This window comes from Mesoplodon bidens, assembly GCF_964165515.1.
Source record: "Mesoplodon bidens genome assembly, chromosome: 6".
NCBI classification, from domain to species: domain Eukaryota; kingdom Metazoa; phylum Chordata; class Mammalia; order Artiodactyla; family Ziphiidae; genus Mesoplodon; species Mesoplodon bidens.
The window spans coordinates 79,974,230-79,990,030 of record NC_138162.1 but is presented as its reverse complement, the minus strand read 5'-3'; the positions used below and the strand labels follow the sequence as shown (position 1 = coordinate 79,990,030).

Genomic DNA, 15,801 nt, shown 5'->3' with positions numbered 1-15,801 from the left:
GTACCCAAAGCAGTGTTTCTCCCACACACCTGACCAACAGCACTTTGACAAGCAGGTACTGAGCAGGGCCTGGGTTAGGGGTGGGGATATAAGGACTTTGGTTTGAAAGAATGCATAGTTGTTACACTCAACCTCTATTTGAGCACCTCCTAGAAAGAGGAGAAATTGCCTTAGATACCAGCCTTATGAATAAATACAGAAAAAAATTAAATTCATTTCTCTCTGAGAAAGTATTTTACATAGGTGAAGGTCACTATCATCTCCCCACTTTGCTTTGTCTTTTCTAAACTAAATACCCCAAGGTCTTTTAACCACTTACCATGCATACAGCAGGTCTCCCACTACCCTGCTCACTTTCTCAGTATGCACTTTAAATTGTCAACGTCACCCTTTAAATGTGGTCTCTAAATGGAGCTTAATTCTGTGTTTTAGTTAGAGCCTAGATTCAATTCCTTTATTCATTCATTTACTGTTTTTATCACCTACTATATGCTAGGCTAATAATCATAGAGTACAATAGAACAAGCAGTTCTTTTCATGTTGCAAGAGAAAGAGCACAGTATAATGGAAAGATTTTAATACTAATTCTGCAGTAACTAGCTGTGTGACCTTGAACAAGTTACTTAACTCCTCTGAACCTATGTCCCCATCTGTAAAATGAAGTATTAATACCTAACTGTAGAATCTTAAAAGTTATTGAGATAACATGTATGAGATATTATGCTTTCAGTAACTGGTAGTTATTGTTTGATCTATACGTTTTATTTGCTATGAGATTGCATTACAATCATAGCAGCCAAGTCATGTCTTTGGTTCAGAGTGTGACTACAATTAATTAAAACCAGGGCTTTTTCACGTGAGCTAATTCAAATATCCTCAAACCTCTTCTTGTGAAATGTTTGTTTTTAACCTAAAATCAAGACTTAACATTCATCGCTGTGAAATTTTTCTTTAATTTGCTCCCCCTTTGGCTCATTATTCTAGCACTTTAAGGACAACTTTGGATCCTGATTTTATCATCAGTCTATTAATTTTTCATCCTATTCTTTTTATATAATTGTTTGCTTGATAAGCATACCTGCTATGCCTTCAACATAATCCACCAAAATGTCACCAGCACAGATCAGGTGAACCAAGACAGAGCTAAGATATTGCATGACTCCAAAAAATACCTCTCATGATGACATCGGCCCATTGGTTAATCAGCCAGCCGGGTGTCCACATTTCTCTAGTCACTCCAGTGTGTCAGCCTCCCTGCTAAAATCACAATGTACTTCATCAAAAGTATTGTACATCTGTGTCTCTCTATTAGTCTAGACTATCAAAAGAGAGGCAAGATTAACATTGAGCCCATGTAGTCTGTGTTAACTAATCCTATCTCTTTAAAGTACTCAAAAGATACCATCTGCTTAATTACCTACGACTAAGCATTCTGTAATGCTGCCTAGAATTGATGTCAAACTCCCATAATTCCTAGAATCCAGGAACGTTGAATGTCAGGAAAAAACATTTCCTATCTGCAGTCTCCTGGAATTACTTTTCTTTTCTTTTTTGTTAATTAATTAATTTATTTTGGCTACGTTGGGTCTTCGTTGCTGCACGCAGGCTTTCTCTAGTTGCTGTGAGCAGGGGGCTACTCTTCGTTGCAGTTCGCAGGTTTCTCATTGCAGTGGCTTCTCTTGTTATGGAGCATGGGCTCTAGGCGCACAGGCTTTAGTAGTTGTGGCACGCAGTCTCAGTAGTTGTGGCTGTGGGCTCTAGAGCACAGGCTCAGTACTTGTGGCCCACAGGCTTAGTTGTTCCACAGCATGTGGGATCTTCCCGGACCAGGGCTCAAACCCGTGTCCACTGAATTGGCAGGTGGATTCTTAACCACTGCGCCACCAGGGAAGTCCCTGGCATTTCTTTTTACTTCCCTTTGGTTTTTAAGGGTCACGTACATTTTCTGTTGATCAGAGATGGAAGTTCTGGTTCCTTTAACTCATTTAAAGCAGAATTTGAAAACTGGTTGCTCGTGGGCAGCATCTGCCCACAGAGGGCTGTTGTGTTGAGCTTGCAATGATTGTTACAATTCACTCCGAATGCCTTTGGACTGGGTGTGCTCTCTGCTGACACAGAATCCTTGCCTCTGTTCTCTTATGCCTTGCCTGCTTCACCTACTTACTTGATCTACCCTTCTATAGGCATTTGATTCTCAGACCCCTAACTTAAAGCTTCCAGTTTATCCTCACCATCACCCCACCCGTAGGGCCCCACCTGTCAGAAGTTTCAGTTTGAACTTTCTCCTTGACAGTAACAATTTAAACAAACTGAGATATACATTATTCCTTGTTGTCATCTTTTAATCTAACATTATCTTTCCCAAACCAATGGGCTCTATACCCTTTTTTCACTTCACCTAGATCTAAAAAATATTAGACAATGACTATTAATAGTATATACAACTTATAATTTTTCATAACAGAGAGGAATAACTTAGGATATATGAAATTTATAAATAATCCAAAAATAATGTAAGCCAAAAAAATGAGCTTCACCCACTTGCCACCATGACTTTTTCTAAAACTGATCTTTGATATCTCCATTGATAGAACCAAGTTTAAACTTTTCTCCCTTTTTTTGGTCCCAGAGTTAGTGAGAAGGATAACTGGCCCAAAGGGAAGGGTAGGTGACTCTAAAGGACTTAAATAATTCACAAATTAGGTATCAGTCTGTGGATAAGCAAGAGTTAGCTTTAGCTGCTCTGTCTGCATCGTTGCCTTGGATCTGAAAACCTGTGTCAGTATACCCTTTTTCCCCCTGCAAGAGTCCCCACAGTTGGATTCATGTGTTCTGGGATTTTTTTGCTCTTCATCCTACATCCATTCTACTGCTAGCACTCCAGGGAATATTTGAAATTTAGAGCAGGCATGGTCTGCCAGTTCTCTTTTTCCTTTTACCATATTTCCTTTAACTACATTTTGAGGTTATCAGAAAAGAAGATGAATTTCTGGAAGGGAATACAATAATCCTTAAGAAATTACATATTGAAGTTGAAATTTTCTGTGCCACCAGAATCTTCTTTTGAATGCCCTTTTCCTTATCACATTGGCTGTTAGAGGCTGGTTGTTTTACTACCTGGTTTTTGTGTGTTTGTTTGTTTCACCAGCCTATTGAGTCCTCTCTAATGGGCTCCTGGCTGTCACTTTCTTGGCCTCCCGGGAACAGGAGCCACCTCACAGCTTTCCAGGGTTCTGTTGGGTCCCTATTGTGATTGCCTTGTGAGTTATTCTGAAATAAGCCATGCAAGGTCTGGAGATTTGAAAGAGGGAATGAAAAATAAAGTGTTACTTCATACAACATCTTCCTTTCCACAGTTCCTTTTCCTTTTCTTACTTAGTCACTTCCCATATCTATCTCCTTAAGGATTCTTATTGATCCTTAAGTTCTTATAATTCTTATCTCCATTTTATCTCCTGATTTATTTGACCGGAGTCAGCTCCTAGAAACTACAATCATGACTCGAAACTCTTGGTTTGTTCCTCAGACCTATTTTTATCTGTGATGTGTGCCCATTTGCAAATAACTTTTCAAGGATTCTTTTTTAAAGATTAAGAGAAGTACTCTATTTATGGAACAAGCATATGTAAACTTGACTCTAGGAACATTTATTCTTTTATAACTCCTACATTAAACTCCTATCAGTTATATCCGTGCTCTAATTGATGATATAATTAGGTGGTTAAACACATCTAGAATTCTGAAAGGAAATGGATCAAACAGTCCTTTTTTTTTCTTTTTTAAATTCAAATCTTACATTCCAAAGCACCTCAGAGCCCACAGGAGAATTAAGATTTGGTGAAGAATAGCTCCTTGGCCCTGTTCTAGCATGCTTTCCTCCCCTACTTCCATCCCCTGGAGCCATGCTTCTTTATCTTTGCTCTTGAGGCTCCACTGGGCACCTCCTTGCTTTCCTGGACGACCCTCTTCTTCCTTGTACCCCCTCTCTCTTCCTCCCATCCCCTTGGGCTCCTTAGTTTCTGGGTTCCGTTTATTCCCCACAACCAAGTCCTTAGTTTTCAATTGCCTCTTGGTGCCTTAGCTTGGCCTCTCACCTGCTAGTTTTCTCTGCAGTATTGGATCCTGGGGCTAAAGCGAGGTGGGATGCAGGGAGGGGAGGGTCCCCACAGTGCAGGGAGATAGCTCACCATGCTCAAATCAATGATCGCATGCAGTTATGCTCAGAGAGCATCTTTATCTCTTTCCATACCGACCTTGTATCCACCAGACTCCAGGAAAGGGCAGGAGAGGGAGGAAGAAAACTATCCTGCCTTTTGTTACTCTGCCAACACTAAAAAGCTAGGTAGACCCAGTACCTAGAGTATCCCAAACAAAACTCCTCATTCTATAGAAATGTACCATCTGTCCTTCTGACTTTAATGAAGGAAGTATTTTTGTCCACTTACGCAAAGCTTATTGAATTACAAAAAAAAAATGAAATTGTAATACTTGAAAACTCCATAGGCTAGATGGTGAAGAAGTGAATTGTAAGTCTGTAAGACACACAAACTTATTATTATAAGTAATTTGTTTCTCAGGCTATGTTTATACCACAAAACAAAGTGAAACAGAGGAAAGTTGAATTTTCCTTCTGAATCATCTGTGTTAGCTGGATGAATAGCATTGTGTTTGCCAGACACAGAATTGCTCGATTTATAAGTCTTCTGGAAGTACACCTGGGCACGATGGCAGAGTGTGCCTGGACCCTGGGAGGCTCTGGATTGGCTATGGAGCAGCAGGAAGGAGAAAAAGAAAAAAATGTTCCCAAAGCAGGGCTCTTGAGAGCGGTCCAGAACCTTGGACCAGTGAAAGGAAGCTGAGAGGTAAAAGAGCAGAGTAGGTAGAGTGAGTTGGGAGGTTGTTGCTAAGAGAGGCAGAAATGGGCCCCAAGGCTGCAGCAGCAGAGGAGGAGGAGGAGGCTTTTAAAAGGCCTCAGGTCCCTCAGCAAGGGGGGCCACATGCCTCACATTTCATTCTGGCACTGAAATGTATAGTCTTCTCTGATAGAGGCACTGCTACTGTCAACCCACCATCCACTACACCAGCTGAAGGGACCCAGCTCTGATGCCCACCGCTCTTCGTAAAGCATGCAACCATGTTCCTTTTAAGGGTCAGCAGTCAAGTGATTAGCTGTGCATATCGGAAGTATTGGGAAAGTATCTCTATCCTCCCCCAAAAAAGTTGTGAATGGATCTTATTTAGATTCTCCAAAAGATTTGCCTTTGGGCATCTAAAAGTGAAAGTTTGAGCTCAAACCAAAACTTAGCTTTGGTTTGTCCTTTCCAAGTTAACTTGAGCAGGTGAAAATATGGCACAATTTTATTTCAAATGTGTGGTCTCTGTCTTTATAAATAAGTGACCAGGCAACCTATGAGACAGTTGAAATCAAGTTCATCACAGTGATTGACTACTCAGTGAGCCTTTATTGACACCTGGCCCGTATTGGGCTGGCAACATGGAAATGGGAACAGGAATATGAGACAGATCACACGCCTAAGAATTTCCAGTGGGGAGGGTCAAGACCTGGAGAAATAACTGCAATATAAAGCATCTGTGATCAGCTACCCAGAGAGATGGAGAGAGAGGAGTAGGACTATTTATTTATTGATAGCCACTCCAGAGTAAGTTGCCATAAATTACTCTATATAATCTTGGCTGAATTTCTTGATGTTTGATTTTCCTTTACTAATGAAAGGATTCGGTTAAATTAGATCAGCTCCAGGTGACCCAGTAACAGTACTATTACCAGTTCCTTTGGAGGCACTACATTCTAAAAGGATTGTTTTGAATAACAACAACAGCAAAAGATTATTATATAAACGCAAAATAAACATAATCCCAGTCCATAGAATACAAATTTAAATGTACACTGCAGTAAGAATAGCTACATTCTGCAATTCTACTGCAAAATTCTGGGTAAAGTTATCCAAATGTAACATTCTCATTTTGTTGGTGACTGATAAGCCAACACCCTAATACTTATTTAGGTCATTGAACCCTGCCCCAAGCCACAGCGAAGCCAGGAGGGTGGGAAAAGGTGGGACTTTGGCCCAGTTTACTTCAAGAAGAACTACTCAATTTTGGTGTTCATTTATTGGGATTGAGCATTAATTTCCACTGAGGGAAAAGGGGATTAGTAGCTAAAAACCGCTGGATTCAATAATCTCTAAAGCCTCTTCCAGCTCCAGAAGATGGAGATTCTGTGATTCTCAGTGACAGGGTCACTGCCATCCTCTCCTCCCCACTCCCCTTAGTTTCCCTCCAGTGGGACAGCGAGGGCACAGAGTCCGGGCGCAACTCTGATCCCTTCTGTGCTCTCCAGCCTCCCACAGAGAAACCAGCCCCAAGTGACTCTGGTTCTCTTTTCCCTCCCAGGGTGGAGAACATGTCCATGCGGCTGGAGGAAGTCAATGAGAGGCAACACTGCACGAGGGCCTTGCTCCAGACCATGGACATCCGGCTGGCGCAGCTCGAGGACCTCATCGGGCGCACGGCTACAGCCCTGGAGCGCCTGACGGGTCTGGAGCGGGCCGAGTCCAACAAAATCCGCTCGCGGACCTCCTCAGACTGCACAGACGCAGCCTACATTGTCCGCCAGAGCAGCTTCAACAGCCAGGAGGGGAACACCTTCAAGCTCCAAGAGAGTATAGATCCTGCAGGTGAGGAGACCTTGTCCCCAACTTCTCCAACCCTAATGCCCCGTATGCGAAGCCATTCTTTCTATTCAGTCAGTGTGAAAGACAAAGGTGGGATAGAAAAGTTGGAGAGTCTTTTTAAAGAAAGGTCCCTGAGCCTGCACCGGGCTACCAGTTCCCACTCTGTAGCAAAAGAATCCAAAGCGCCTGCAGCCCCTGCAAACACCCTGGCCGTTGTTCCTGATTCCAGGAGACCTTCTTCATGTATAGACATCTATGTCTCTGCCATGGATGAGCTGCACTGTGATACAGACCCTCTGGACAATTCCATGAACATCCTTGGGCTGGGAGAGCCCAGCTTTGTGGCTCCAGTACCTTCCACAGCTCCTTCAAGCCGTGCCTGTGCAACTCTTGCACCCACAGACAGACCTCCAAGCCGGAATATTGATTTCGAGGACATCACCTCCATGGACACTAAATCTTTGTCTTCAGACTGTACCCACCACCCGGAATGCCACAACCTGTGGGACACTGACCCTCCAATGTACCACACCATCGAGCGTTCCAAAAGTAGCCGCTACCTAGCCACCACCCCCTTCCTTCTAGAAGAGGCCCCCATCGTGAAATCTCACAGTTTTATGTTTTCTCCCTTGCGGAGCTATTATGCCAACATTGGGGTGCCTGTGAAAACAGCAGAATACACGAGTATTACAGACTGTATTGACACAAGGTGTGTCAACGCCCCTCAAGTGGTTGCTGACAGAGCCACCTTCCCGGGAGGTCTTGGAGGAAAAGCGGGGGACTCATCATGCTGCCATCCCGAACGAGAAGCAGAACTGAGTCACCCCAGCTCTGACAGTGAGGAGAATGAGGCCAAGGGCCGAAGAGCCGCCATTGCAATGCGCCCCCAGGAGGGTGATAATTCAGGCAGAACCCTGTCCAACAACGTCACAGTTCCCAAGCTAGAGCGCGCCAGCAGCTACTCAGTAGAGGAGCCACGTTTGCCACATGCACACGCCAGGAAGAGCTTCTCCATCAGCGACAAGCTCGACAGGCAGCGGAGTGCAGCAAGCCTGAGAGATTCCTTCCAGAGGAGTAAGTCCTCCAGGCCAGAGGGCCGAGGGGACAGTCTGTCCATGAGGAGCCTCTCCAGAACATCCGCTTTCCACAGCTTTGAAAGCAAACACAACTAAACCTTCCAATAAGCTTTGCAGGAGGCTCAAGAATCCAGCCCTAAATTTCTCCCCAAACTTCACCTGTTCCCCTTCCTTGAAACTTACCTGCTTATTCTTAGCTGAGCAAAACAAATATTGCCTTGGGAGGTGTTAACTCAAAGGTGACTTCTGGGCCAGAGATCAAGAAAGCATTTGTTCTGGCCCAGTGCCAAACATGGGATTTAAGTCATGTCCACACTTGATGGGTAGGGAGGGGAAAGAGGGAGAAGAAGGGTTGAGATGAATGTGTATCACTAGGCACTTCAGAAAGCCATGAGTTCTGGGAATGAACGGGGCTTCAAGCACTGTCCGTGCCAGGAGTCATCTTTCCATTTCTGACCGTTATCAAGAGTTTTAGGATGCAGGGCTAAATTGCAAAAATAAAATAAAATAGAATAGCCAGCATACAAATGAGATATTCTAAACTTTCAATTCTGTTTTCTTTTCACATTGGCTCCATCACTAGTGACTGATGAAGAGCATCCTTTTTATTCAGTATAAGCCGGCAGCAAGCAGTTCTACCTAACGTCCCACATCCTTCTCATGCCAACACTTCTGTAATTGATCATTATAAAGAAAAAACAAGGTAACAGTCATAGTTCACCTGTCTCTTATTTATTCATTTCGTATATATTCGCTGTGCCACAACTTTGATCTTTTTTGAAGAAAATAAAGGGAAAAGAAATGCCTTTTTGTATTGCAATCAAAATGAAAGAATTAATGTTAAAAACAGATGTCAAGTGGTTTATTATAAACAGTGGGCATTCAAGTATAGTCAAGCAAGCTCAGGATGAATGTAATTAAATAATTTTATATTTTTAAATTTATTTTGTATCTCACCTGTCATCAGTGAAGCCACTCACTGCATATGTAATAGTGAACTTAAAAAAATAATAGGCAGAACTCACCTAAAACTGCCATATGGGATATTGGTATCTTCTCACCATCCGTGTCATGTGTGATGCTGCTGTGTGACCTTCATCATTTGTATGAGTCTACCATGTCTTCTGAAAGTCTCTGGGATGTAACTGCCAATTTTCCACACCACTCATCACACGAGCATTTTGTATATGAATATCTGGTTACATGTGGATATTTTCATACCTAGAGTTTTGCCATTTAATCTGAGCTCAGCATAAATTTAATTGGAGTTTTTCAAGGGCTGGTATCTTTTTTATGGGATGTTCCAAAGCACTTTTTAAGGAAGTTTCAAAACCATAAATAACCTTAGAATTGACTGGGAGTTTGGTATCAACCCAAGCCATCAGTTGCAGGCATACCATGAATATTTTTCTTATATACACAGAGTTATAAAAAAGATACAGTAGACTAAAATAGAAAACAAATAAACATGTAAAGAGTTCTGTAGTATATGCTGCTTATATACATATATATGCATTTACCCAGGGATACATGTTAATATATAGTATATAAACAGACATATAGAGCTTTCTTAAAAGGCTTGGACTTTTCTACCACCTTGAGATATAACCAGGATTTTTTAATATCCAAGGAGTTCCATTGAAAGAGTTCATTATGTTAAATTTTGACAGATGTTGAAATTATGAATTTTTAAAATCCCTATGACTTCAGCTTTTCCTTGTACCAAACTAGAACATGACTCACTACCTTCCCTCTGCCCCTTTTTGTGCAGAAGCACTTGCTGTCATGATGTCTCATTTAGTCTGGTTTCTCCTACACAAAACGATTATGCCAAGTACAATCAGAATAGACATGCCGGTCTAAGCCAGATAGTATTACGGACTCGAGAATATAGGCATACATTTCTAGATCCGAATCTGGATTTAAAGTGGGATAAAGAAATCTTGACCCTCAAATCTTCGGATTCCTATTTAGATCACTGATTTCAAAGCGAATAAAGATCTTTAAGGAAAAAGACTTAATGTCTCTGACCCCAAATACTACCTGGCTCTTTTGTTTCTCTGTAGTTATGAACTCCAAATTGTCTCATTATGTGAAATCAAGTAAGTACATGGACAAAATCTCTAGCCTTTAAATATTTAAACAAAACCCAAAACCTTCTGAACAAGCTTTTCAGTTGTAGAGATAATGATGATAATGATGTGATAATGATGTAAAGAATTCCTTCTTCACTCCTTGGATTTAAGTGAATAAGAAATAAGTCACCAGAGTCCCTCATATATAATTGCTCTAGAAACACTTAAATTTTTATTGAACTCCATATTGGCTATTTCCCTCTCAGCAAACACACATTTGAGAATAGATCAGTTGCCCTTAAACTTCCTTGAGTCACGAATCTCTATGAGGATCTAATGAAAGCTCTGGGCCCGCTTCCCAGTAAAAAATGTACATACATGCAAAGTTGCAATACACCTTAAAGGGTTCATGCACCCATGGTTCCATATTGATTGATAATGAGCAGGAGGAACTATGCTTGTTCATATCAGTGCAGTTGTAATAGGCACTTTACATTTCAAGACCATTTCTCTGTGACTCTCAGGAAGGCCAAGTCTCAGCACCAGAGTTTGAACCAAGATTTTGTTATTTTTGTTCCTTAGATTAGCTTTTGCTAGTTTGATGTACTTACATCCTAACACTTTGATGGTTTTACGTATGGAGCACATTTACAAAGCCAGAAGCCTCTCTAAATCTGTAGAGGAATCTAAGAAAGAGGTGAAATCATTATTCTTTGAGCACAGAGCAGGATATCACAGCACCTCCAGGGCCTCATTCTGGCCCAGATTGAAAGTAGGGGAAAGAAATTATGAGCATGAGTGTTTCCATTCATCATGATTTCTGGAGAAAACCGAGCAGAACCTGGGAAACAAAGTATTTAACAGCCCTGACCTTGTGACTGCCTGGTCCTTTTGTTGTGCATGACAATGAAGTTCTTACACCTTTTGTGAAGTGTGTGAAATATATAAGCCAAATTTAAGTGACTTTAAACACAACCTGTGTAACTTTCATGAGCCATTTCTTTCCTGTGCACTTACATGTGTATTACGTTTCCATCCATTTCTTTCCATTTCTGGGTGTTCTGCACACAGATGTGGCATTGATTCTGTGGCCTTGTACAGTCAGCTTGTGTCCAGCTCATTTATTTCACCATGTCCCTGATCGAGGGGACGTTAATTACCTGTCTCTGTGAATTAAGCAGCCCGTGAGCAGCAAGTTATTGAGGAATGTAAATAAAGTCATAGAGCGCTCAAGGAAGTAAATAGCTTTGGTTTAATCATATGCTTCTAAGGTGCCAATTTTTATATACTACTATATGTAATGATTTGTTCTAAATTACTCAGTCCTTTTGAAAAAAAAAAAGTAAGGATGGTTAATGAAAATGACCATGGAAATTCCTGATTAACCAACATACTTCATACTTATACTTAGAAACTCCCTCCTTGATGGATTTCAGTGAAGCTGGAAAGCTTGAGTGTAATTGTTGTGACTAGTTTGTACTCAAACTAGTACTTCTTCAGCCAGAAGGTGTATTAGGGGTCAGAATTCAGCACTTTATAGAACTGGATTTTTTTTTAAGTCTAAGCTTCCAGGTCTAGGATATTATATAGCACTTTGAAAGTTCCCCCTTAAAATATATATATATTAGAATAATTGAATGAGAAAAATGTACTTGCAGGAACACAAAATGTGTTTCTTCTGAATGTTTCAAATGTATTCTAAAAGATGGTTTCTATAGATAATATTATGGTAGATAACTGGATAGCACATTTATTCTACTTTCTGAGGCTGTACAGTCTAATCTTTCTGAATGTTTGGGCTGTTTAACTTCTATAATGATAATAAATATTATCCAGTCATCGATCATGCTATATCTATAGGCTATACCATTCGACGTGTGTGGGGCAATGCTGTATTATAAAACACATGTAAAGGGCTTCCCTGGTGGCGCAGTGGTTGAGAGTCCACCTGCCGATGCAGGGGACACGGGTTCGTGCCCCGGTCTGGGAAGATCCCACATGCCACGGAGAGGCTGGGCCCGTGAGCCATGGCCGCTGAGACTGCGCATCCGGAGCCTGTGCTCCGCAACGGGAGAGGCCACAGCAGTGAGAGGCCCGCATACGGTAAAAACAAACAAACAAACAAACAAAAAACACATGTAAACATATATGTAACCCGTGTTTAACTCAGCATAGTTGTAGCATGTGGTTGTATTAATGAACGTTACAGGACAGCTTTATAATCATTTACAAATCTGTAACATTCAATAAAGAAGCACATGTTGCAAGGATTAATGATGTTCCCAATTCCATGTTATTTAGCATCCTCATGAAATGGGCACTTTTGTTCCTGATCTGCTTTATGTTTTTCACATTCCCATAGACCACTGTAAAATATTCGTATAAGCTGATGTGCATCTTCTAACCAGCCCTGCGAGCTGTGGTAGGCAAGTTGTGATTCTGTGAAAGACAAACTGGCATGTTATACAAAAGACTATATGACAAATGAACTGAAAATACTATTTTAAGTTCCAGTTGAATTAGCTGTTTGTTTACATCTGCTAACCCAACGTGGAAGCAGTGTACAGTATTTTATAAATATATTCATGTAGTAACACTGATATGTTTGTTTCTAGATAAAGTGATGCTAGTGTGTAGGTGGTTATATCCTTGTTCTAGATATTGCATTATAGCTCACTATTCTTTAATAATAGTAATGTGACTTAAATGAAGTAATCCCGCTCCAAATCCAGTCTTAATTTTGTGGCAACAGAATGCATGCACTGCTTTATGCGTTTCTTTTGACTTTTTAAAGGCACTTAACATTTTACTGTTGTTGCCTGCTGTGACACTTAAACCAGTTAGGAGCTCACTCAAAATGTCGGGCTTCTTACACTGTTTGGAGATTATGTCCAGTTTTTTTAAAATTAAAAACAAAAAAGCAACCAAGGATTTTTTATTATTTTTTTAAGCTCTGAACAAATAATATGGACTAAAGTATTAACCACAGGGCATATAGCTATGCGAGACCTGGATATAGCTAGCCAATACCACTTGGGTTTACCAAGGTCTAGGTGTTGGTGCATCTGTGATATATGAAAGACATGTTTCTGATTCTTTAGGGCCATTAGGTGCAAATTGCTAAAACAGAGATGAGAGGGAGAAGTCCATTCGCGACAGTGTAGAAGTCCACATATCAGTATGAATGAATCCAGTGGACAACATATGACCACGCTCCTACCTTGGGGCTTTTTTCACCTTCTGTGTGAGCCTGGCCCAGGGGAGGGCGAGAGATGGGTGACTGGGTGTGTGGTTGAGCACTGAAGAGTTTGCCTTGTAAGGAAATCACCATTTCATTGTTAAAAGCCATTCAACATGTGGACAAGAGAGGGGCCAATGTGCACAATTTACACATCTTATTTACACATCTTATAAATGATGGCTTCTCAACGAGTAGAGAGAACTTTTCTCTCAGCCTGCACTGGCCTAAGCTTTCGCTTCTTTTTACCTGTCACAGTCTCTTTCTCAGATGGGAGTCAACCAAAGGAGGGGTTGGTTCTGATTTAAGGAAAACAAGATTTTTTTTCCTTTTCTTTTGTAATTTGTTTGAGAATGTAGTTGTGTTACCTTTTCTCTGATGAATTCCTTGCACTGATCACTGCTAATGCAATCAAGACATGACTGTTGCTACCTGTCATCTAAGAGAGGAATTCGGTGGCCAAGTAATCCTGAGGGCGGTAAGAGTGAGGTGAATTTTCCCTCCCCTAACTTACCTAGTCTGCTGACCCCATTACACCTTCAGGCCATTGCCTATTTACACAGTGTTGTGTGCTGGGAAGTGAAAAAGACATGTGTGGCCAAAAGGCCTTAGGCTTTCTGATGAGCATCAATGCCAACCTTGACCCAGGCCTTCCCCTGGAGCAGGCAGGCTGCTGAGAACTGTGGGACACAGAGGGGTGTTCAGCCCTGTGCCTGGATGCACAGCCTTCTTCACCCCCTTAACTTTCTTCCTTTCTCTTGGCCCAGCACAAGGTGTTTTTTGCCAGACCAGTTGACTCTTGCTCCTATTACCTCAATACCTGCTGGACACTGGCACAGTAAACTGAAACAGTGGTCACAAACATTCAGACTTTGTCCAGCCCTCACCTTCCCACTGACTTTTCATCCTCCCCGCAGCTCTACCCCACATGCTCCTAACTTGGCTGGTGTTTGCATCAGCCTCGTCAGTTCTTTGCCTGTCTGAATCCCAACCCTCACATCTTCACCCCAGCTTCTCACATGTCATCAGCACTGGCCGTCTGCATCTAGATTGTGGGGTTGCAAAGTCAAATATATGGAGGGGCTGGATCCAGAACACGAATGTGTCGACTGGGCTGGCAAAAGACAACAGGAAGAAGTTGGGCTTGTAGGGCACGAGAGAAACCTGTGTCCTGCTGCAAAGACATTCACATTCAGATGTGCAAACACTGTGCTAGCCAAACAAACGTGTCTGCCAGCAGCTTTCAGTCCCAGAGGCAATAGTTTGGGACCTCTGGATCAGAGCCAACCAGGATCATATTCTTGGTTCCAACTTAGTGAGTATATACACAAAATGCACTGAAAATGGAGGCGGGAGGGAAAGAAACTCACCCTATTCAGGGTTCTGTGTGTTCTCCCAAATGATATGTGCATGTATATTTGCTAGCTGCATCACTCTGGACCTAAACTCAGGATCTTTGTGAGGGAGATTCAGAAGAAGAGTACCGTAGCATTGTATGGAGGCTTGTCTGCTTCCTGTCACTACAGTGTCTGACCTGAGTTTTTATTGCTGCTACTGCTGTGCAGAACAGTCCATGCAGTATACTGTAATCATAGCCGTTTCATAGCACAGAACTTAGACTCTCATTTGTAAACGTTCTAACCGTAGTTTATAATGGGGAAAATTATTCAAATATCATTTTTAAATGAACTCCTATAAACAATTTTGCAGTTGGGTTTCTTAAAGATATGCACATCTTTTCGTTCTTTGTGTATAGATAGACAGTAGTTTGCATATCTATCGACATTATAAATATATATAAATCCTTAGAGGAATTGTTCTTTTTTAAAGGTCTCTTATTGGATTCACAGTGCACTTTGAGCTTGTTCATTTAGATATATAATTCAAAGCAAAGGTTGGCAGATACTACGGGAGAAACTTTCTGAAATTTCTGTAACAAATGTTTTGCAATAAAAAAAAAACCAACTCAGTAGTTCAAAACATGACTTGGACTTCCTTGTGCATTTATTTGCCACCATGTGATCTCTACCATTCTCATGCCAAGAATTGTTGGGGTACAGAGAGACAATTGCCTTGGGCTCCATAAATTACTTGTAGAGCAGAGGCTGCAACTGGTGGTCTGTGGGTCATATCTAGCCAGCAGAGAAGGGGTGTTGTTGTCCAGCACAAATATTTTCACTTCAAATAATAGTGGGAAAAGAAATTGCAGAACATATATATGTACAATCTTTTATTTTAAAAAATATTTGTTGAGCACCTACTCTGTGCCCAGTAGTGTGCCAAGGTGAATAAAGCAGGCAAAGGCCCTACCCCTGTGGAGTTTTAAATCTTAACTGTAATAAAGTGTAATCATATATAGTTTTGTAATTACCATTTCGCCGCCTAAGAAATAGACCATGAAAAGTAAGAATCTATGGGTTCAGAGGAGTGACAGTGCTCTGTGCCTCAGGGCAAGGAAGGCCCTATGGGGTAGGCTACACCAGAATGTGCCCTGAAGAACAAGGGGAGTTTAACTAGTCGATAGGAGGAGGACATTCCACATAAGGGGGACATTTTTTTTTAATTGAAGCATAGTTACTGTACAATATTGTATAAGCTACAGGTGTACAATATAGTGATTCACAGTTTTTAAAGGTAAGGGGGACATTAATTTGATAAGCACCCAAATGTTACAGTGCTTCATCCTGGTTAGAACCTCTAAGCAGCCCCAGCTTCAC

The 15,801-nt window shown here is 41.4% G+C and overlaps 1 protein-coding gene across 21 annotated transcripts in view; it reads left to right on the top strand.

The window, feature by feature from the left end:
- TRPM3 (transient receptor potential cation channel subfamily M member 3) overlaps nucleotides 1–8,015 on the top strand; it is a gene marked incomplete at its 5' end in the record, with an annotated part of 811,488 nt that extends 803,473 nt beyond the window's left edge. For all 21 annotated transcript variants that reach the window (XM_081236454.1, XM_081236468.1, XM_081236450.1 and 18 more), the window contains one exon: nucleotides 6,415–8,015. In XM_081236454.1, the coding sequence (XP_081092580.1) occupies nucleotides 6,415–7,867 (1,453 nt within the window). In that variant the 3' untranslated portion in view covers nucleotides 7,868–8,015. The remainder of the gene's footprint in view (nucleotides 1–6,414) is intronic.
- Between the last annotated feature and the right edge of the window lie 7,786 nt (nucleotides 8,016–15,801).